We start from the raw sequence: 18,417 nt of genomic DNA, 5'->3' as shown, positions 1-18,417 counted from the left end.
GGCTCTGTAAACATGTGGAAGGAACACAAGAGTTCCAGTCTTTGCCGTGCTGTTTCTCGTATAATTCTACCTAGGTTCACGGGCCAAGAAGGATGGTTTCTACAGAATGCCGCTTTGCAAGCCCAAGCTGCCACACATTCTAGACGATCCAGATCTTTGGTCGGGCAGACTTGGCAACCATAGGAAGTGGCGGCAGCCAGACAACTCAACCCAATGTCCGGGAATGGATTGTTGTGATGTTCTGGGACGGAAGCCCTGCAAGTACCACTCGGTGGCGTCCAGAACCCAGGTCCAGACCTTTTTCTGGATGGTCCCTGGGAATGCTATCAAGCTTCCATGAGGATTTAGGGTTGAAGCGGTGCGATCTTTGTTAGTCAACACGCAGATCTGCGGCGTCGTTGCTAAACATAGCTTGGCCCTGGCTAGTAGCTTAGGGCATCTGTGATACCTTTCCGCAGGGCCCTTGAGTTAGTTGCCGTAGCGGGATCAGCTACCTGCTGGGAAAAGAACACAGAAGAAGACTGTTTACACTAGGGAATGCGACAGTATATACTGGTGATGGTCTTGGATTTGGCATGCAGATTGAACGGCGCCGGTGGGGTCCCGGTAGTGGTCACATCGAGTCCGGCAATCGGAGCCCAGCATGTTGAAGCTTACCTGCGGACCCTTTCCGGAGGCAATGCCGCAGCGGCTCTTTCTACTCGCTGGTTGTTTATCACTGCTAGTACGTATTCGCGCTTTCAATGACAATGCCGAGCACCGAGCTGTGCCAGACGATCAGAGCAATAACATCACTTACTATAGGGTTGTCGCCCGCCTCCCCAGCCGGGATCCACGATGGACGAGACAGTGTTGTGGAGATGATTCGCAGTGGCTCGGGACCGACTGAGTAAGGCCCCTCGGACTCGTAATAAGCAACGTGAAAAAGCGAGCAAACAGTAGCAGGTAGTAGGTAGGAGTCACGGGTGTGCACCGTCTTAAACTCAGGCGCACTGGCCGGAGTTAGGCCCCCAGGGGCGGGTAGCCTGGCAAACTGGCAACTAAGCACACGGTGTGCCGGACGTTCAGCTTGGATCCAAGACGCCCAAGACTCCCCATAGCTCTTGAGACGTCCGGACAACCAACTTGAGACCGGACTAAAGAAATGCGGTCCTCTGGCCAACTAGACGAACGAACCTTTACACCGTATCGATCCAGCAACTCAAAATGCCGTATAGTGGGGGGTTTTGGCTGACATATCTCGGAGCTAGCAATGGATGCTCGAGTGCTCGGCCCTCTGCCTGGTGTTGTGCTGCTGGCTGTGTGTGTACCCCGTCAGTACGGCTTCTCCAATCTTGTCCGCCGGCCGCGAGATGCGCCGGAAGGGAGCAACACAATTTTTTCACAGACCCCCAACCAGGCGGCGCAGCGGGCTTGGGACGAAATGGCTTTGCAAAGGGGGCGTTCCATATGTTGGACGGATCGCAGAGTCTGATATATATAAGTGAACACACACCGGCATCACCCTTCTTTTCCGTTGCACCATCTCATTCAGTCCATTTCAGAGTCTTCTCTACTTTCAAAAGAATAAGCCAGTTCTTCATCAACAAAATACATTTTTAGCTTTTTAACTCCTTCATCCATATATCAAAATGCCTGGAACTACTACCGTCTCTGCCCCTGCTGGCACCAGCAAGTACGATGAGATCCCAGGTCCCCTGGGTCTCGCCTCTGCCTCGCTGGAGGGCAAGGTCGCCCTCGTTACCGGTGCCGGTAAGTGTAAAACCAATTTCCCAGATACTCAATCTGTCCCTGCTCTATCCTGTCGGCTGCTGGTGCTCTTGTGCCTATGCCACTCCTGCTGCTCCAACCCGGGGCTAGGAGGAGCCACCCCCACCGGACCTCCGGTGCACCCCCATCCTAGTCTCCGACAGGGGTTCGACTTGCCCCATTTGGCAAGAGCTGCTGTCTCAACTGCGCAACACACACTGCATGTCACTGCATAGCATTGCACTGCATCAGATCCATATCTTCCCGCTTGACAGGTCACAGCCGACTAACGCAAAATGCGAACACAGGTCGCGGTATCGGCCGCGAGATGGCCATGGAGCTCGGCCGCCGCGGTGCCAAGGTGATTGTCAACTACGCCAACAGCCAGGAGTCGGCCGAGGAGGTGTGCGCGGCCATCAAGAAGGCCGGCTCGGACGCGCGCTCGATCAAGGCCAACGTCTCGGACGTGGACCAGATCGTCAAGATGTTCGCCGAGGCCGTCACCTTCTGGGGCAAGCTCGACATCGTCTGCTCCAACAGCGGCGTCGTCTCCTTCGGCCACGTCAAGGACGTCACCCCCGAGGAGTTCGACCGCGTCTTCCACGTCAACACCCGCGGCCAGTTCTTCGTCGCCCGCGAGGCCTACAAGCACCTCGAGGTCGGCGGCCGCGTCATCCTCATGGGCTCCATCACCGGCCAGGCCAAGGGCGTCCCCAAGCACGCTGTCTACTCTGGTAGCAAGGGCACTATCGAGACCTTTGTGCGATGCATGGCCGTTGGTGAGTACAAACCCTATCTCGTTATATAGTATTATGGTAGCTAACAGATCCCCAGACTTCGGTGACAAGAAGATCACTGTCAACTGCATCGCCCCCGGTGGCATCAAGACCGACATGTACCACGCCGTCTGCCGCGAGTACATCCCCGGCGGTTCCGACCTCGACAACGAGGGTGTCGATGAGGTAAGCTAATCACTATGGTTCGTTCCCAGCAACATCCATTTTGACTAACGACGATGCAGTACGCCGCCACCTGGTCTCCTCTCCACCGTGTCGGTCTCCCCATCGACATTGCCCGTGTCGTCTGCTTCCTCGCCTCCAACGACGGTGGCTGGGTCAACGGCAAGGTCATCGGCATCGACGGCCACGCCATGATGTAAATCGTCTGAACAGCTATCGTGTGTGTTGATCATTGCCGTTTGGAAAGTTCCCCGTGACTAAGGGGCTTTCGGTGCCCATCTGTGGTGGTCCGGCCCCCTCTCCCCCTCTGTCGTCTGCCCCTATTGTATATTATATCCTGTTTTCGCAACGCATACAGCGCCTTCACTAGGTAAAGAGCATTCCATAGTCATAGTCATAGTATAAACTATTGTTAGACTTCACCTGCCGCCTGTTCTCCATGCTTCCCACGTAACGCCTCCAGATTGGTAGTTTCTTACTCTTCATTTGCGGTTACAACCTCGAAATGTTGAGTGGTTTCGACTCTTCTGAAAGAAAGCACCCATTACACACCGACACATTTATTAGATTAATTAAAATCATTGTGTCCTTTTGAAAAAAAGTATGCTGAGTCCAAGCCGAAATACTTCCAGCGCGGGTCGTCAGGCCATGTGCCGATGGGACTGTCGAACCGCTCCTCGCGCACGTTGACGAAGCTGGCCGCCTCGAGCGCCCGCCGCATCGGCATAGGGGCGGTTTCCTCGCGGCCGTACGCCAATAGTCAAGGTAGACTAGTGTGAAGGGGGGACTATGATCAGTTGATATACCCTGAGAATTCGAGTCTTTTTCAAGGCCCAGAATGTTGCTGGAGCCAGTGTCCCGAGCGATTGGTCTGCTCTGATAAGCCATTGCCCCTGACAGGCGGCTGCCACAGTCTGTAGGACTAAACCGGGCAAGAGGAGTAGTAGCAGACAATGCAAGCTGCCGGGGAGTATGTTGAAGGGGCCACCATTTGCACTGTCATTTATCTCTTACCTACAGTCACTCGTATAAGAGGTCAATGTCAGTGTCGAACCAGATACATGGGTTCCCGGCAGGCTGGTCAGCTAAGAAGTGACAGCCGACGCAATACCTTCCGAGGAAGCTGCTAACCATACCGACACCAACTTGCACCTGGGGATGGGATGGCGTGGCAAAGATGGAGCTAAGCATTACTACTTGATTGCGTGCGAAGCGGTCAAGATATTTGCGGGTTCTTTTATTTATCGTATTATATTATATGAAATATCATGACAGTGGAAACTAGACTGATGTAGTTTGCCCGTACCCCAGCACTTCCACTCCATGGGCATGATGGTTGAGATTCTTATCTTACCCCTACGTGCTTCCGGTCCTGTGTTCCCAAATTTCACTTTAACTCATCGCTCAAACTCCACGCTCGTAAATGGCGGATCTGCGATGAACGTCTCCCCGCCGAGTGTCGGTGTGAGGTTTCCGACCGGTTCTATGAGAAGTAATCTTCGGGCAGGGTTGGCCTTGTACAAACGTCCTTGTACAAATGTTCTTGATACCGATGGCCTTCTTCTGGCTCATCAGCTGGCTTCTGGAGGCTTCTGGCCGATTGTGATGGTCATCGGCATCCACATATGCAGACTGGTATCGGCCACGTCCCGATCGAAATCGTGTATGACGGCGCTTATGTCACTCTGCGATAGGCCTAGAGACTGTAGTGGCCTCAGCGCCAGAGGCTCCACGATTTGCCGGAGGGCGTTCTGGAGCAGGTAGCCGAGCCATTTCCCCGCGGGTGGTCTGGCCACGGGCCTATAGGGGATTTATACATGACCTGCCTGACATTGACAAAGCCTACTTCTCTCAGCGCCTGCGGTAGATTCCAGGCCGTGTCCAGGTCGAAGCCGAACTTCTCTTTCTGGGATTTGTTAAACAGATAAGCGGCGTAGGCAAGGCCGTTCTCTGGAGGGATCGGTGCGTCATCACTGAAGACCTTGGTCTGCATATCTTTGAACTCGACCCAGCTAAAAAAGGCATGTATTAGTAGCGGAACGCCACAATCCCCATGGAAAGGAGCAGAATATGCAAAGCGTATATGGCGGTATGCGGCTTACCCTCCAGGTCGCAGGTTTCTAGTACACATCAGCCTCGCACACTGGAACCGGTCGCTTGGTAATACACTTACGTCAGGATCGTTTTCATCAAATCTTTTGGTCGCCTGAGATATGGAGCCACGCGTTCCAAGTGAACAAGATCGCTTGGCATATCGCTGACCCCTTCCAAGTCCGTTTCAATATCCGCAAGGCGAGTGGTTAGATTAGGAGGTGCGAACACAGGCTGGATGGGTGAAATGTCCATAGCGACCACCTCCGCACCCGGAAACAACTCAGCCACTGCATGGTAAGTAATTAGCACATTACACATACTCAAACCAACGTTGGTGAGCAGCTACCTTCGGAAGCCCATCTGAACGACGGTTCAATTGTATCAGTTAGAGAGGTATGCATGGCAAAAATTAGGCGTCTGGCCCAAAAGTGAAGATGACAGACTCACCGACCATCGCCGCAGCCCAGATCGACAATCTTTTGAGCTCCTTCGTCGATTGGGGATATGAAATGGCGTCCGTCCAACAGTTCACTGAACACTTCGCGCAGCTCTTCTTCCCTGGCACAATCCAGCTCATCATTCGGCCAGGGATACGGTTGTGAGCCTCTGTACCGGTGATACCGCCTTGCCAGACTCGTCAACGACCTGCTTTTCTTCACTGGGTGTCGAGAGAATACGAGATGTGAGAGTACCTTCCATTCTCAAAGTTATGCTGGACAATGCTGCTCGTCAAGGAGCGCCAGTCGTCGTCCAGCGTGTCCCCCAGCTCACTGCTGCCGCTGGCGGTGGAGCGAGCGGGCCGCGAGGTCGCATGCTCCGAGATGAGCTCTTCTAACCCGGAATCGTCGAAATCACTGGCAGATCCCCAGTCCGGGAATGTCGCATGGGCATTGTGGGCTGTCGAAGCTGAACTCGCGCCGTCGTCCGAGGCGCTACCGACTGCGGCAGCTTCGTCAGTGTCGCCTCGGTCTGTCATGGCCGTCGACATTGGGCGTTGTAGGATGGTCAGACGCCAAGACCGTGGAAGAGCAGGGGGAGCCACGGCCCTAGTTATCCTACTCCAAAGATAAAAGATACGGAGCCAGCACAGCACCGTATAAAAGGGAGGAGGAGGGGACAGCAACTCAACAAGTATGCTTTTGGGCCATTGACAGGAGCAAAGATTCACATAAAGCAGGTAAGCTCCGGCTCAGGTGTGACTGAGACGAGCGACCTTGATCTTATGTATCCGGGGGAATGGCACCCGGAGTATGCATCTGGTCTGGACCCTGGGCTTTCTCCTGCAGCTCTGATGCAGTGTCCAATTTCCAGATCCTGCGTATGTACTCCAATGGCCCCCCATCGTTCCCCCTTGCCTTTCTGAGCTTCCGCCCTCTCTTACAGCTGTTGGCCATTGCGACCATTACTACGGTACTTGCAGTTATGGGTTCTTCTGTTGTTGATTGCAGCGCTAGGACAATCCGCACGCACTCCACTGCGACGTCTTTTGTGAGAGACGCGGCGATTGGACAAGACAGCCATAACCTTGGAACAACTGGAGCAATCAGGCAAACATCTAGGTATGTATACAGCCATATAGATCGGTCAATGCGCACCTTACTCGGCCGACGAAAACGAAATAGTGCACAAAGCAAAGTTCTTCAGACTCTGGTCTTGGCGATTAAAGTCGACTCGAATTAGGAGCAACACGTCTCAATCTCGTGTAGATGGAGTTTGTTAATGGATGGCCGTGATGGTGGCACACACACACCCTTCCCCGCCCATTGTGGCAGGTGTAGACTGCTAGGTCACCTCGGAATCGCCTAAGCTGTGCCTAAGCTGTGCCTAAGCTGTGCCAAAGCTGTGGCTGCAAAGTGGCACAAAAACAGTGCAGCCCCACCCGGGTCACCAACAGCCATGATCTCATTGGCTTCTTGCTGGCACACTCGCATTTTAATTGAAAGCACTTAGCGCTTTGAGTGCAAAGCAAAGTACTTGGGTACGCGAGTCGCGTCTCTCGATGGGGAAGGCGCGTCTTGGAAAACAGCCAGGCCTAATTGAATCACCTAGGATTGTCTGCACACCTATTTTGGCCGGCTTGCTCTTAGGTGGACTACTCCCACACGTCCTGACCATGAATTGAGACGAAGCATTGAAGCCCATTATACATACTGTACCAAACATTCTTCTCAGGAAACATACCTACCCAGCACCAATCCGTCGTATCTCGGTTCCTACCGCAATGCCCATACTCTTCAGTGTGCTCTAAGTGTCGAACGCCATAACGCACACAGATACTTTGGACGCGTGCCTTCGCTTCTCGCTCACCACCTCCCCGACCGGTAACCCCCCAGGACTCGAGTCTACCCTGCAGCATCCATGAATTGGAGTCTGTAGGTAGGCAAGTCGCGTTTGAAGATGTATCTACCACGCGAGTTCATTTCGAAATTGTATCTACACCTCCAGAGAACCCGGCATCCCCTCTCGCCTCCCGTCTTAGTCCTCGTCGCCCTCGAGCCCGATGCTCTTTGCGCCTGTCGAATCCTGACCCGCCTGCTGAAACATGACTACATCCCACACAAAATCCATCCTGTGGCAGGATATGGCGATCTCGAACGTGCAGGCCAGGAACTCGTGGCCCCCATGATGGAAACCCGCGGCGGCAGTGGAGGATTGGTCATATGTCTTGGAGTGGGCGGCATGGTTGACATGGGCACGATACTCAACCTCGAAGTGGAAGGAGAAGAAGCCAGCTTCAACGGTGTCGAAGTCTGGGTCTTCGACTCCCACCGGCCTTGGAACCTCAGCAATGTGTTCGGCGGGTACCCATTGGAGCCCCCATCCGAAATCTCGTCGAGTTACAAGTCACGAGCACCTGAGGGCGTCCAAGCCGGGCGAGTTGGGCGTGCATACAAGCCTGGAAAAGGAGGTATCATTGTGTTTGACGATGGTGACATTGTGGAAAGCCTGACTACCGAACGAGACGCGTATCTCGCCCTCGTGGATATGCCTGACATAGAGGACGACGATGATCTGTATGGCGATAGTGACTCGGAAGAGGAAGAGGAGGAGGAGGAGGTGCCACAAATAGAGCAGCCTAGACCTGGCCAGAAAAGAAAATCATGGTCAGATCGGGACGACAGTAGCGAAGACAACGATGACAGACCAAAGCAAAGGCGGCGGAGCAACTCTGTAAGTGACCACATCCAGTATGCAATTTCATGGGCTAACATGGCAAAGTCAACTCCTATACCCGACTCTCCACGCCCAGCGCCTCGAGGCCTTGTATCTCTTAGGGATCCCGGGATTTTCTCCGACGATGCAGAAGACCCGCCATCGGCAGCTCAGCCCCCCTAAACGACCATCGGCCCGCGCACTTCGAAGGAAGCTCCTGCGGATGAAGCAACAACACGAGACGGTGCTGCGAAATTACTACCGCATGGGAGCGTCATATTCCGAACCTATCAGCGCCATGGTCTACTCCCTCGCGTCGGAGCTCGGTAGGGAGGATAACGATCTATTGTGGCTCACAATTGTTGGCGTCACCTCTATGGAGCTCTATGGTCGTTCGTCTGCCGGCCTGGCTGTCACTGTCCGCGGATCCGACTCGAAACCAATGTCTGGCTGGATGGGCGTCCGTGGAGCAAGGCTGCGGCAGCTTCTCCGTGACGAAGTTCGACGCTTGAACCCACCTGAGCTTTCTTCCCAGAATGGAAGAGTCTCGCCTGCAGAGAATGCAGGCATCATCCCAACCACGGCACGCAGTCCCGAGGACACATCCATCAGGCTATCACCTGAACCAAAGTTTCTCCTTATCAGACACTGGTCGCTCTATGACAGCATGCTGCACTCACCCTACCTGTTTTCCAGATTGCGGATATGGAGTGACAGCGGGCTCAAGCGCCTACACAAGCTACTCGCAAAAATGGGCGTCAGTCTGGTGCAGTGCAAGCAAAGCTATGTCCACATGGATATGATGTTGAAGAAGGAGTTGAGAACCAAGCTCCTAAAATACGCGTCACTCTACAACCTGGATGACATGGTCCCGGCAGCAGAGACGGACGGTCGCGACCGAGCAGGGGCAAAAGACGGCTGGGGATTTGTCCGCAGCTGGGGTTGGCGTGCGACGCTTTCTGCTCAAGATGTCGGCGTTGTTATTGGTGCACTTCTCGAAGTCGGCAAACACAATCAAGGAGCTGGCGCCATATCAAGCCAGTCTCTATCCCAGCTTGCAGATGCGGGTGATGTGGCCGACGACCACGGCTTCGCTGAGAGCCAGGAGTGGGTTTCTCGCTTTTGGGACGCCTATGATGCGCTCGAGGACATAGATGCCCTTAAAGCCGGTCTGCCAACGGCCCAGTATCTGCACAGGGCCATCTTCCGCACCGGCACCTCGCTCATTGGCAAGCGACAAATCAAGCACCTGCTGGCCTTCCGTATGTGTGTCATCAAGGACGGGCCGGACGTGCCGCTATTTAGTCACCCTGCCGCTTTGACCAAGCTGGCACTTTGGATCGGCGAAGCCCTTGCGGAACAAGAACGCGACACCAACGGCAAGCTGGCGCATGGCGGTCGCGGCACGCCTCTAGTAGTTGCGAGCCTAAATGAAAGCCGTGGCGTGTATGTTGTTGTCGGCACGGGTGGCGGCGGCGGCCCGGATCTTGCATTCCTCGATCGGGAGGGCGCCAAGGAGAAGGCCGCGAAAAAGGAGGCCAAACTTAAAGAGCGCGAAGCCAGGCGTAAGGTCCAGGAGGAAAAGCGAGCGGCGAAGAAAGCGGAGCGCCAATCTAACAACAAGGAGGACGACGAGGATGACGATGAAACAGAATCGGAAGGAAGCGACCTTTCGGACTCGGACGATGACTCGGATGACGAGGAGGAACTCGAGGAGAGGCGACGCCGCGGTTACGGGCTCAACAAGTTTGGCAGTGCTTTCCAGGATGTGATAGCAGAAACCAATGCGCGCGTCCGCATCGACAGCTTCGAGCACTGCGTCGTAGAAGTGCGGAAGGAGGATTTGGCTGGTTTCTTGGAGAGCCTGAGTTCTAAGGCCGTTGTTGGATAAACAACGAGGCCGAAGAACAGGCCGGTCGGGGGTCTTCTGGAAAGGGTGAGGGTGCCATTTTCAAGCATAAGAGCATATTGCGGCGCGGCGTTTGGGGCGAAGGATCGCTATGGTTCCGATATACCTGCTTCCGTACATTTTTTTTCTTCAGGCAGCTCTTGGTCTTGTACGGGCTAACTGGGAGGAGGAGGATCGATCGAGGAGGACATTCACGATGCATGGATAATGATGGAGCTTTTACGATAGATATGAGCCGACTAAGTGGTCGGACTAATATCTATGAATGGGCGCAAGTAAGTACTTGCTAGGGCCATCGACAGCACCATGATGGCATGCCTGCAGGCCTCCTAAACTTGTCGAAATAATATACACTGAATGATATGCACCTCATCTCTTGATGACGATCTGACATACTGTGTGGTTCTCACGGGTCGCCTGAAATCAGTTGAAGCTGTTCTGCAGAGGCCTAATGAATTGATATGCACGTAGTGGGCAAGCCAGGTCAGGTAGAACCTGAAACCAAGCTCAGCCGTTGTGTTGACAAAACATATACCAATAGCAATACAAAGACGACGGCTTCTAGAAGGAGTCTGTTGTCGGCTGTGACGGGACCAGATCCAAATGAAGCAATTCCAAATCCGGTGCAAGGTTTCGCGCAGAGCACCCGTTTTCATCACACGTGGCGGGTGGCCACTGCGGCAGATGTGGACGATCCAAGTGAGTGCAGCAGTGCAGCAGTGCGTATGTGCGTATGTGTTGCGTGTGTGTTATGGGGGTTTCCAAAGTCGATGGACTAGCGGAACGAACGTTGGCTATCGTTGTTGCACAACAGGGCGCCACAGGTCTCAGCTCAACTACCTACTACCGTCCATCACTTACACGAACGGACGGACAGACTAGCCGACAGATAGGCGGCATACCGCAGAGTCGATAACAAACAAACAACAAACTGCACGTACCTGCATACTTTACAACATACCCAGCCCAACATCTAATCGGGCCGTACAGCAACTCGTCGGTTACGAGCCGGCAAGTAGAAGCGATCTGGCGAACTTGCTCATGCCGCCGTGCAACTGAACTGGTCGGGTGGAGGGAGAGAGTGCAGTGTGCGTCAATTGCAATGCATGTATGCTCTAATAAATATATCAGAAGTATGCACTTGTACACTAATAATAAACGCATGATATCTAGTTTGGTTGGGGCTAGGCTGTTCGAGTCAAAGCCAGCAATCAATCATATCTCGGATCCGTAGCACGATTTCACCGGATTTGCCCCTCCATCCGCAGCAGCTGCTACTACTATTTGCTCAGCTGCTCCCCCAAAGTCTGGAGCATCCGACAAATGCATTTGATCAGATATGCCTTTCGCATAATCATGGAACCTACCTACCTAGGTAGGCAATTGGCTCGCAGGCAGATAAGGCAAAGTGGCCCTGTCGACAAAGTTTCGAGGACTCGTGTTACTGCTGGAGACGTGAGTCGTATTTCCTTCGTTTGGCCTCGCCGCGAACGGATCTTCACATGGCGTGTATAAGTCGCACGTGGGTGTCGCACAGGCTATCGCACATGTCAACCTCCCAGCTGCATAGTCGTGTTTGGCCGCCAGGTACTGGAGAAACATAGAAAAGCGGGAGACAGGGATCTCGAAAATCTGACACGCCAGATAAGGCCATCCGCCCACTTTCTTTCCTGGATCGCATCAAACGATCTCCATCCCTATCCCTAGTGCAAGAAGAGGCAGTTGTGGTGTGGCTACCTACCTGTACCAGAGTAGAGCCTCAAGAATCGCGCCTACCCCTACCCACACACCGCAGCAGCGGAGGTTTTCTTGCCCTGTGTTTTTTTGCTTTCGGTATATTAACCCCATTGCCTTGGGCCTTTTCTTTCCTTCTGATTCTCTCTGCCCTCCTCGGTCGTCAAGCCTCTCCGAACTCTACTTGTCTGGTAAACATGGGATACAGACTCTAGCCACGCAAGCCACCGCATTCACTAGTCGGAGGGAACACGCACCCCCCCCCCAAAACAGCCGAGCGAGAAGGATACAGCGAGCGAGTGAGTGCTACTGGCGTACTGGCGTACCGGCTGCCCGTATAACAGCTGCGGCTTCCCTTCCCTTCCTGTCCCCCGAAGATGGAGCAGATCGATCTTTCAACCTTGGCTGGAGACATGTTCAACATGCTGGTGCCCGAGTCGGTCTCCTCCAAGGTCTCTTCCCTGCGCCTGAAGCTGCCTCGGAAGACCGCCAGCATCAGCAACCTTAAGAATGCACCTCCCCTCCGCCACCGTCCCGCCGGCGATCTGCCTCGACCTCCATATCGGCGGCCGCCCCCAACACGTCGTCCAGCCGCACCTATGCTGAGACTGCTATGAGTGCCTCCGGGTCTGCCGAGTCGCTAATCTCCGAAGCCGAGTCCAATGCCACCACTCTTTACGCCTCCAGCAGCACCTCGTCCTCCACCCGCACATCGGTGAGCAGCCGCAGCAGCCTTGCTAGCTTGGACTACAGCAGACAACAGCTCCACCATCAGCAGCAGCAGCTACAGCAACTACAGCAGCTTCAACAGCTGCAGCAATACTACCCTCCGCCGCCTCAGTATCAGCATTACCCCCAGCAGCAGCAATACGGTGCACCCCTAGCGCCCGTCCTGGAAGAGCAACACTTGAAGCTCATGCAACAGGCCGCCCGGAAACAAATAGCCAGGGACGAGCGGCTGCCAGCCGGGGGTGAGTCCCATGAGAGCCGCTGGTCGCCTTCAGGTGTCAAGTGGAGATATGCACGCCAAGGTACTTAACACGCTTTATGCACCCACTTCCGCCCACTTCTTTTGGAGCTGACTCGCTTCTCGATCCCTTTTTTGACATGTGATTGGGGAGCTCCTCCACTAATGCATTTTGTGTAACAGGTCAACATCTCACAGCCATAGCTTCGGAAGAGCTCGACGACGCCTCCTTCGAGCGCCGCTCGTACATCGACGGCGTCGCCTACTATCTGCGCGCATGCCCCGACAACCTTAACGAGCTGGAGACGGACATTCTGCTGCGGTCGGCCCCCTTCCTGGCGGAGCGACCCCGGCCGACACGTAGGATTGCGATTCGGCGCCCGACGGATCGGGGCAAGACATTCCTGCACCGCGGGGTGCAGCAGGCGGTGGCGCTGGCCATGGTGGCGCTGCACGCGATTTGGTGCGCCGTGTTGATCATGGGGCGCGTGGGCGTCCAATACGAGCGCCAATACAAACTCTCGAGCCAGATTGTGGCGCACGGGTACTGGTTCGCCAACAGCGTCGGGAAGCATAGTGTGCACCTGAGCGCCCGGCTTCAGAAGGCCGGCGACGGCAAGGTCGGCCAGATCTTCAGCGGCCTCGTGGCCTGGACGATGGAGAGCTTTACGGGCGGCATCCAGGACGGCTACGGCGACGGCATGGTTATGATACAGGGTCAGACCGGAGCTGGGGCAAAGAAAGCCGCCCTCGAGCAGGAATACCTCCACGAACACGAAGAATAACGACGGCGTGCATACATACCAGCTAGTATGAGGCCTATTCTCTCGCCTTGCTCTTATCTCTCTACTATCTCGTACGCACTTTGAGATTCATAAGCGGCTGGATCAGCGATGAAGTTTTCGAGAAGGGAAAAGAGGAGCGACTAATGGTAGGGAACGTAACCAGTTGGAAACACAAGAACAGCCAACCAGCCAGCGATGCTTTCAGCAACAACAGCTAACAAGCAAGCAGCGCCCACTATAGATGCGTTGGCATTGGGGTTGTTTTTCCTTCTTTTTCATCATTTTCTTTTGTCGGTCGGTCATTACGAATCATCACGAGCGTCTACGAACATTTCTTCTAACTTGGGTTATTCAAAGAGGTTGTAGAAGTAGGTTTTGGAATTCTCTCTCTCCCTCTTTTCTGTTTGATAGAAAACCATACATACAAGGCACTCGTTAGGATAACCCAACCCCCATACTCTCGTTGGTAACATGGATCGCAGTGAATGTGTGACCAAGCACATGATGGTTCTTGTTGAGGAAGCACATGCGCTTCATGATTGGCAGACAGACTGCTTGCTACTACAAGTACCTAAGCCACCCAGCATTAGTGGAACACCGGCTGGCCGTGGGAGTCACCCCCGCCCCAGCCAGATCGGCAACAATCACTAATGATAATCAACCGGTAACCTAAACAGGCAATTGCCTTACGGGCTGACTTACTACACTCAATGTCGATCTCGACTTGAGCTGCTGCCTGCGCACCACCTTTACTTCTTATAAACACCGTTTGAACTGAAAGACACAAGAACGCAGTGTGCATTTGATCAATCTCTTCTGCCATCTCCAACAAAATAAATATGGCTCCAGTGTCTCTCCTGTCGCTCCCGCCCGAGCTTCTGGCGCTGCTGCCCGACCACCTGCACACCATCGAGGATCTCCTAAGCGCCGGTTCGGCCTGCCGGGCCCTGCGCCACGCCATGGACGCTGCCCGGCCAAGCACCATCCTGCGCCTGGCGGCGGCCCAAACGCGCGTCTTCTTCCGCCCTTCGCCGCACTACCTCGTCACCGCGGTGGCCCGAGAGCTTGGCCGCTGGGCCCGCCGGTCCGCGGCCAACGAGCAGCGGCTGGCGCTCTGCTTGCGGGAGGGGCTCGACGGCCTGCTCGAGCTGGCCACCGGCGAAGCAGACTGCGGTCTGACGCTGGCGCGCATCCGCGAGCTGCACGCGCTGCGCTTCTCCCTCATGAACCCCGTCACCGACGTCATCGACAAGTGCGTCGGCGAGCAGTGGTACGCCATCCCGGACTTTTGGAACGGCGGCGTCGACGACGCCTACACAATCGACTCGGCGCCGTCGGAGACGCTGTTCCACCTCGCCATCTACGGCGAGCTGTTCGGGCCGGACCTGGACGCCGTGCTGGACCCGGGCGCTCACAAAGACCACCGTCCTCTAGCGCCCGAGACCCGCATCGAGTACATCAAGTACGGCGTCCCGGACTTCGCCTGCCACCTCCACGGCGAGTACGACCCGCACAAGACACGCATCACGACCCCGCCCGACGAGCGCCGCATGGTCTATCCCACGGGGCCCTACAAGGACAACGACTACAGCGGGCCCAACCACAACATCGCCCTGACCTGGACCATCAACAGCAGCCGGTTCCGCCCCCGCCTGGCCGAGATGCGGACGCAGGTCGCCGGCTGCGCCGAGTTTCGGGACGGCTGGAAGCCGCACTGGTGGTACGTGCCCGAGGACCACGCCCACAACGAGTCCGGGAACCCGGGCAACGCGGCCTATGAGAACACGTGGCGCCAGCGGCTTTGGGAGAACGTCATGGTCTGCCAGGGCCTCGAGGGCCTGCAGATGCTGCTGCCCGGGGAGGCGCGGGCGGAGCGGTGGGCAGACAAGGTCCGCGCGTGGCGCCGGCAGATCGAGAGGCTGGAGCACGAGCCGGCGCTCGTCAAGGTCGGGAGACAGGCCACGCTCGTGTCGCCGTATCTGCTGGGCGATTTGCGGGTTTGTGTTAGCGGGTATGTGGGCGGGTCATAAACGCCAGGCATGCCTACTTATATATGTGAAGCAACGTATGTACTTAGGCAGGAGTAATGAATTGTACAACTGGCATTCTTTGGTCATGGCTGTTAAAAGGTTCGAGCAAACTTCTGTCACTCTGATGTTTGTATCTATAGTAGCAGACACAGTACCAAGTATCACGTTCATATCACGCGCTATAGTGACCGCGCCCAGTGCATCTATTCGGAAATTGCACAAGTCAAACAAAGAACAGTTCATGATATTATGTACATGATTTTATTCGCACCGAACGCCGCCCATCAAGAGCGCCCGCACCTTCTCCCCCTTCTTCTTCGGCACGTCCCCAGCCGGCAGGCACAACAGCGCATTCGCCCCCCTAAGCGATCCCACCTTGGAACTCCTCTGCCCGCCCGTACTCGACGCCAAGAGCACGCCCTCTTTACCCACCGTGACGACGGCGCGGTGGTACTCGGGCCGCAGCTTGTCGAGGCCGAAGTCGTGCGCCAGCGTGACGGGGACCTCGGTCAGCCCCGCGGGCGACACCCCGGACATCTGGTGCAGCGCCGGCAGCACGAAGAGGTGGAAGGTGACGAGGGCCGAGGCCGGGTTGCCGGGCAGGGAGAAGACGACCTTGCGGACCCGCGCGCCGGCGTTGGTCTTGACGGGGACCGTCGCGAACGTGGTCGGCTTGCCGGGCTTCATGGCGACGCGGCCGAAGTGGATGGTGCCGCCCAGGGACCGCTCGATGGTGGGCTTGAGCAGGTCGAGCTCGCCCATGGACACGCCGCCCGTCGTGATGACGAGATCGACCTGGCGGAGCGCGCCGCGGAGCCTCTCCTCGAGCGACCCGGACTGGTCGGCCACGATGCCGAGGTCGACGACCTCGTAGCCCCACTCCCGCGCCGCCGCCATCAGGGTCACGCGGTTGGTGTCGCGCACCTCGCCCAGGCGCAGCTCGCCGGGCCGGTCGTGCTCGACGATCTCATCGCCCGTCGAGAGGACGCCGACGACGGGGCGGCGGTAGGTCTGGACCTCGCCCACGCCCACGGCCGCCAGGAGGCCGATCTCGCCGCCCACGGCCGAGATCTGCTCGCCCTTTTGCAGGATCAGGGAGTCGGCCTTGATATCGCTGCCGACCTCGCGGATGTTCTCGCCCTCCTGGACCTTGTCGGCGAGGATCTCCACCTCTTTTTCTTCTTTGCCGTCATCCGTCAGGGTCTTCAGCACCGTGTCCTCCACCATGATGACGGACGTAGCGCCCGGTGGCAGGGGCGCCCCCGTGGTGATCCTGGCGATCTCGCCCTCTTTCAGCTCCTTGGCTTCGCCCGGCGCTGCGTGCGATACGGACACGACGGGGAACACGCTCTTCATGTTGCCGTCTTGGGGCACCACCACCGCGTAGCCATCTACGATACTCGCCCGAAAGGCCGGAACGTTCGCCTTGGCTTTCACGTCCTCGGCCAAGATGGAGCCCGGAAGGTCCCTGTTGACCTTGGTCGCCACGATCTCCGGTGCGGGCGTGTGCTCTTTGATTTGGCTCAGGGCTTCGTCTACGGCCAGCATGGGATATGGCGACTCCCGATTCCTCCGGCTTGGCCCCAATTTCGGGTCGTTCGACATCGGGTTGGCACTCGGGGCCGTGTGCCTGACGAGGGGGCCATGGCCATGGCCGTGACCAGCATGCGAATGACTGTGTCCATGATCATGCCCATGGTTATGCGAATGGCTGTGGCCACTCCCGTGGGAGTGAGAATGCCCAACGCCGCTGCCTCCGGAAGAGTTGATACCTGCATCTGCCTCGAGTTTCTTCACGCCGCCAGCATGCAAGCTTCTCGATTCCTGGCCAGCGGCTTGGAGACAGGCGTGAGGTAATGTCTTGAGGACGGCCTGCAGGTTCTCCTTTGCACCTTTGGGTGACCCGGGAAGTGTGATGATGACGGACTTATTCCTGACTCCTGCGACGGGCCTCGACATCATGGCAACTTCCATAGTGCATTAGTTCAGGACCACAACCCAGTGCTGGCACTGTCGAGAGATAGAGAGTAAATGACTACTCACATGGTGTGACACTCAAAGAAGCCGCAAGCATGCCATGAACAATGCCAGGAGCTTGCTTGTGAAGCAACGCCGACACAGCCTGTATGAATTAGTCAGTTACTAATCCGTGTACACTCTCTTCTCTACCATTGGAATGTGCAGCAATCAGTACGTACCTCGGGAGTATGATCAGCCACCGCGAACCCTGTACCACCGGTGGTCAGGATCAGGTTGACGCCCTCGGGCACGGCGACGTCGGCCCACAGCATGATCTGGCGCTGGATCTGTGCCACCACGTCGGGGACGATCTTGGAGTCGACGAGCTGCCACCGGCCGCCCCCTTCCTGGTCTATCACATCCTTCAGGACGGCCCCCGAAGCATCCGTGCTAGGGTCTTTGGCTGCGGTCGTAGATACGATCAGAAGAGCTACCCTGAGGGGTGGCGATGATCCCGACATCTTGATAATCCGGGGTCTCCGACGTCACTGTTTCTCTTTGGCCGACAGGGATTTTACAGACCAGAATCATGAGCCAGAAAAAAAGATCCGAAGCAAGGTAAACCGCCAGCAGATGAGTATATGACAGTTTGATTGAGTACCAATGCAAGTACTTGGCAGAATAGCTGAGGACTTGCAGCATTGGATGTGTAATCGACGATAGGAGGGGTGCTGCCGATCTGAGGTGGGGTCTTCACTGTAAGCTTCCAGAAGACGCATCGGCAACGCAACCTGACTTGGCCCGGGCAATTTGTGCCATTGAGAAGTCTGACTCAACTTGAATGTGTATTTCCTCTATCCCTATATATTTTCATTGTGAATCTGTTTTATATGTACCTCCCAGCAGTATTGCCCTTTGCGTTTGTCTTCACCATTATGCCGTGGGGAAGAGACAGACTTACACGGCCAGGCCTGTGGAAGCTGTTTGGACCCCCACTACAGAAGCTCAAGCAAGGATGGCTAGCGATAAGATAGCGCCAAGCCGCAGAGCTAACCGTTCAACTCGGCCCCATAATTTC

The 18,417-nt window shown here is 55.9% G+C and overlaps 6 protein-coding genes across 6 annotated transcripts; 4 read left to right on the top strand and 2 right to left on the bottom strand.

Moving 5' to 3' along the window:
* Positions 1-1,631: 1,631 nt before the first annotated feature.
* Positions 1,632-2,908, top strand: PG997_007955 (short chain dehydrogenase; the record flags this gene model as incomplete). Its single annotated transcript, XM_066812270.1, has 4 exons — positions 1,632-1,752; positions 2,058-2,528; positions 2,584-2,711; positions 2,771-2,908. 4 exons carry the CDS (start codon positions 1,632-1,634, stop codon positions 2,906-2,908), a joined length of 858 nt encoding a protein of 285 aa, XP_066667612.1.
* A 1,480-nt stretch (positions 2,909-4,388) lies between these two features.
* Positions 4,389-5,778, bottom strand: PG997_007954 (uncharacterized protein; the record flags this gene model as incomplete). Its single annotated transcript, XM_066812269.1, has 7 exons — positions 4,389-4,508; positions 4,555-4,720; positions 4,811-4,828; positions 4,882-5,089; positions 5,149-5,162; positions 5,250-5,360; positions 5,495-5,778. 7 exons carry the CDS (start codon positions 5,776-5,778, stop codon positions 4,389-4,391), a joined length of 921 nt encoding a protein of 306 aa, XP_066667611.1.
* Positions 5,779-7,199: 1,421 nt separating this feature from the next.
* PG997_007953 (DNA replication initiation factor cdc45) lies at positions 7,200-9,846 on the top strand (the record flags this gene model as incomplete). The annotated part of the gene is made up of 2 exons (XM_066812268.1): positions 7,200-7,973; positions 8,125-9,846. The coding sequence occupies 2 exons, from the start codon at positions 7,200-7,202 to the stop codon at positions 9,844-9,846; spliced, it is 2,496 nt and encodes an 831-aa protein (XP_066667610.1).
* Positions 9,847-12,211: 2,365 nt separating this feature from the next.
* PG997_007952 (uncharacterized protein) lies at positions 12,212-13,350 on the top strand (the record flags this gene model as incomplete). Its single annotated transcript, XM_066812267.1, has 2 exons — positions 12,212-12,629; positions 12,749-13,350. 2 exons carry the CDS (start codon positions 12,212-12,214, stop codon positions 13,348-13,350), a joined length of 1,020 nt encoding a protein of 339 aa, XP_066667609.1.
* An 839-nt stretch (positions 13,351-14,189) lies between these two features.
* On the top strand, positions 14,190-15,380 carry PG997_007951 (uncharacterized protein; the record flags this gene model as incomplete). Its single annotated transcript, XM_066812266.1, has 1 exon — positions 14,190-15,380. The coding sequence occupies one exon, from the start codon at positions 14,190-14,192 to the stop codon at positions 15,378-15,380; it is 1,191 nt and encodes a 396-aa protein (XP_066667608.1).
* Positions 15,381-15,641: 261 nt separating this feature from the next.
* On the bottom strand, positions 15,642-17,860 carry PG997_007950 (uncharacterized protein; the record flags this gene model as incomplete). Its single annotated transcript, XM_066812265.1, has 3 exons — positions 15,642-17,347; positions 17,424-17,502; positions 17,579-17,860. The coding sequence occupies 3 exons, from the start codon at positions 17,858-17,860 to the stop codon at positions 15,642-15,644; spliced, it is 2,067 nt and encodes a 688-aa protein (XP_066667607.1).
* Between the last annotated feature and the right edge of the window lie 557 nt (positions 17,861-18,417).

Source organism: Apiospora hydei (assembly GCF_038363865.1).
Source record: "Apiospora hydei strain CBS 114990 chromosome Unknown utg000006l_segment0_segment0, whole genome shotgun sequence".
Taxonomy (NCBI): domain Eukaryota; kingdom Fungi; phylum Ascomycota; class Sordariomycetes; order Amphisphaeriales; family Apiosporaceae; genus Apiospora; species Apiospora hydei.
Note: the sequence above shows the minus strand (reverse complement) of the source record. Positions and strands in the feature narration are given on the sequence as shown.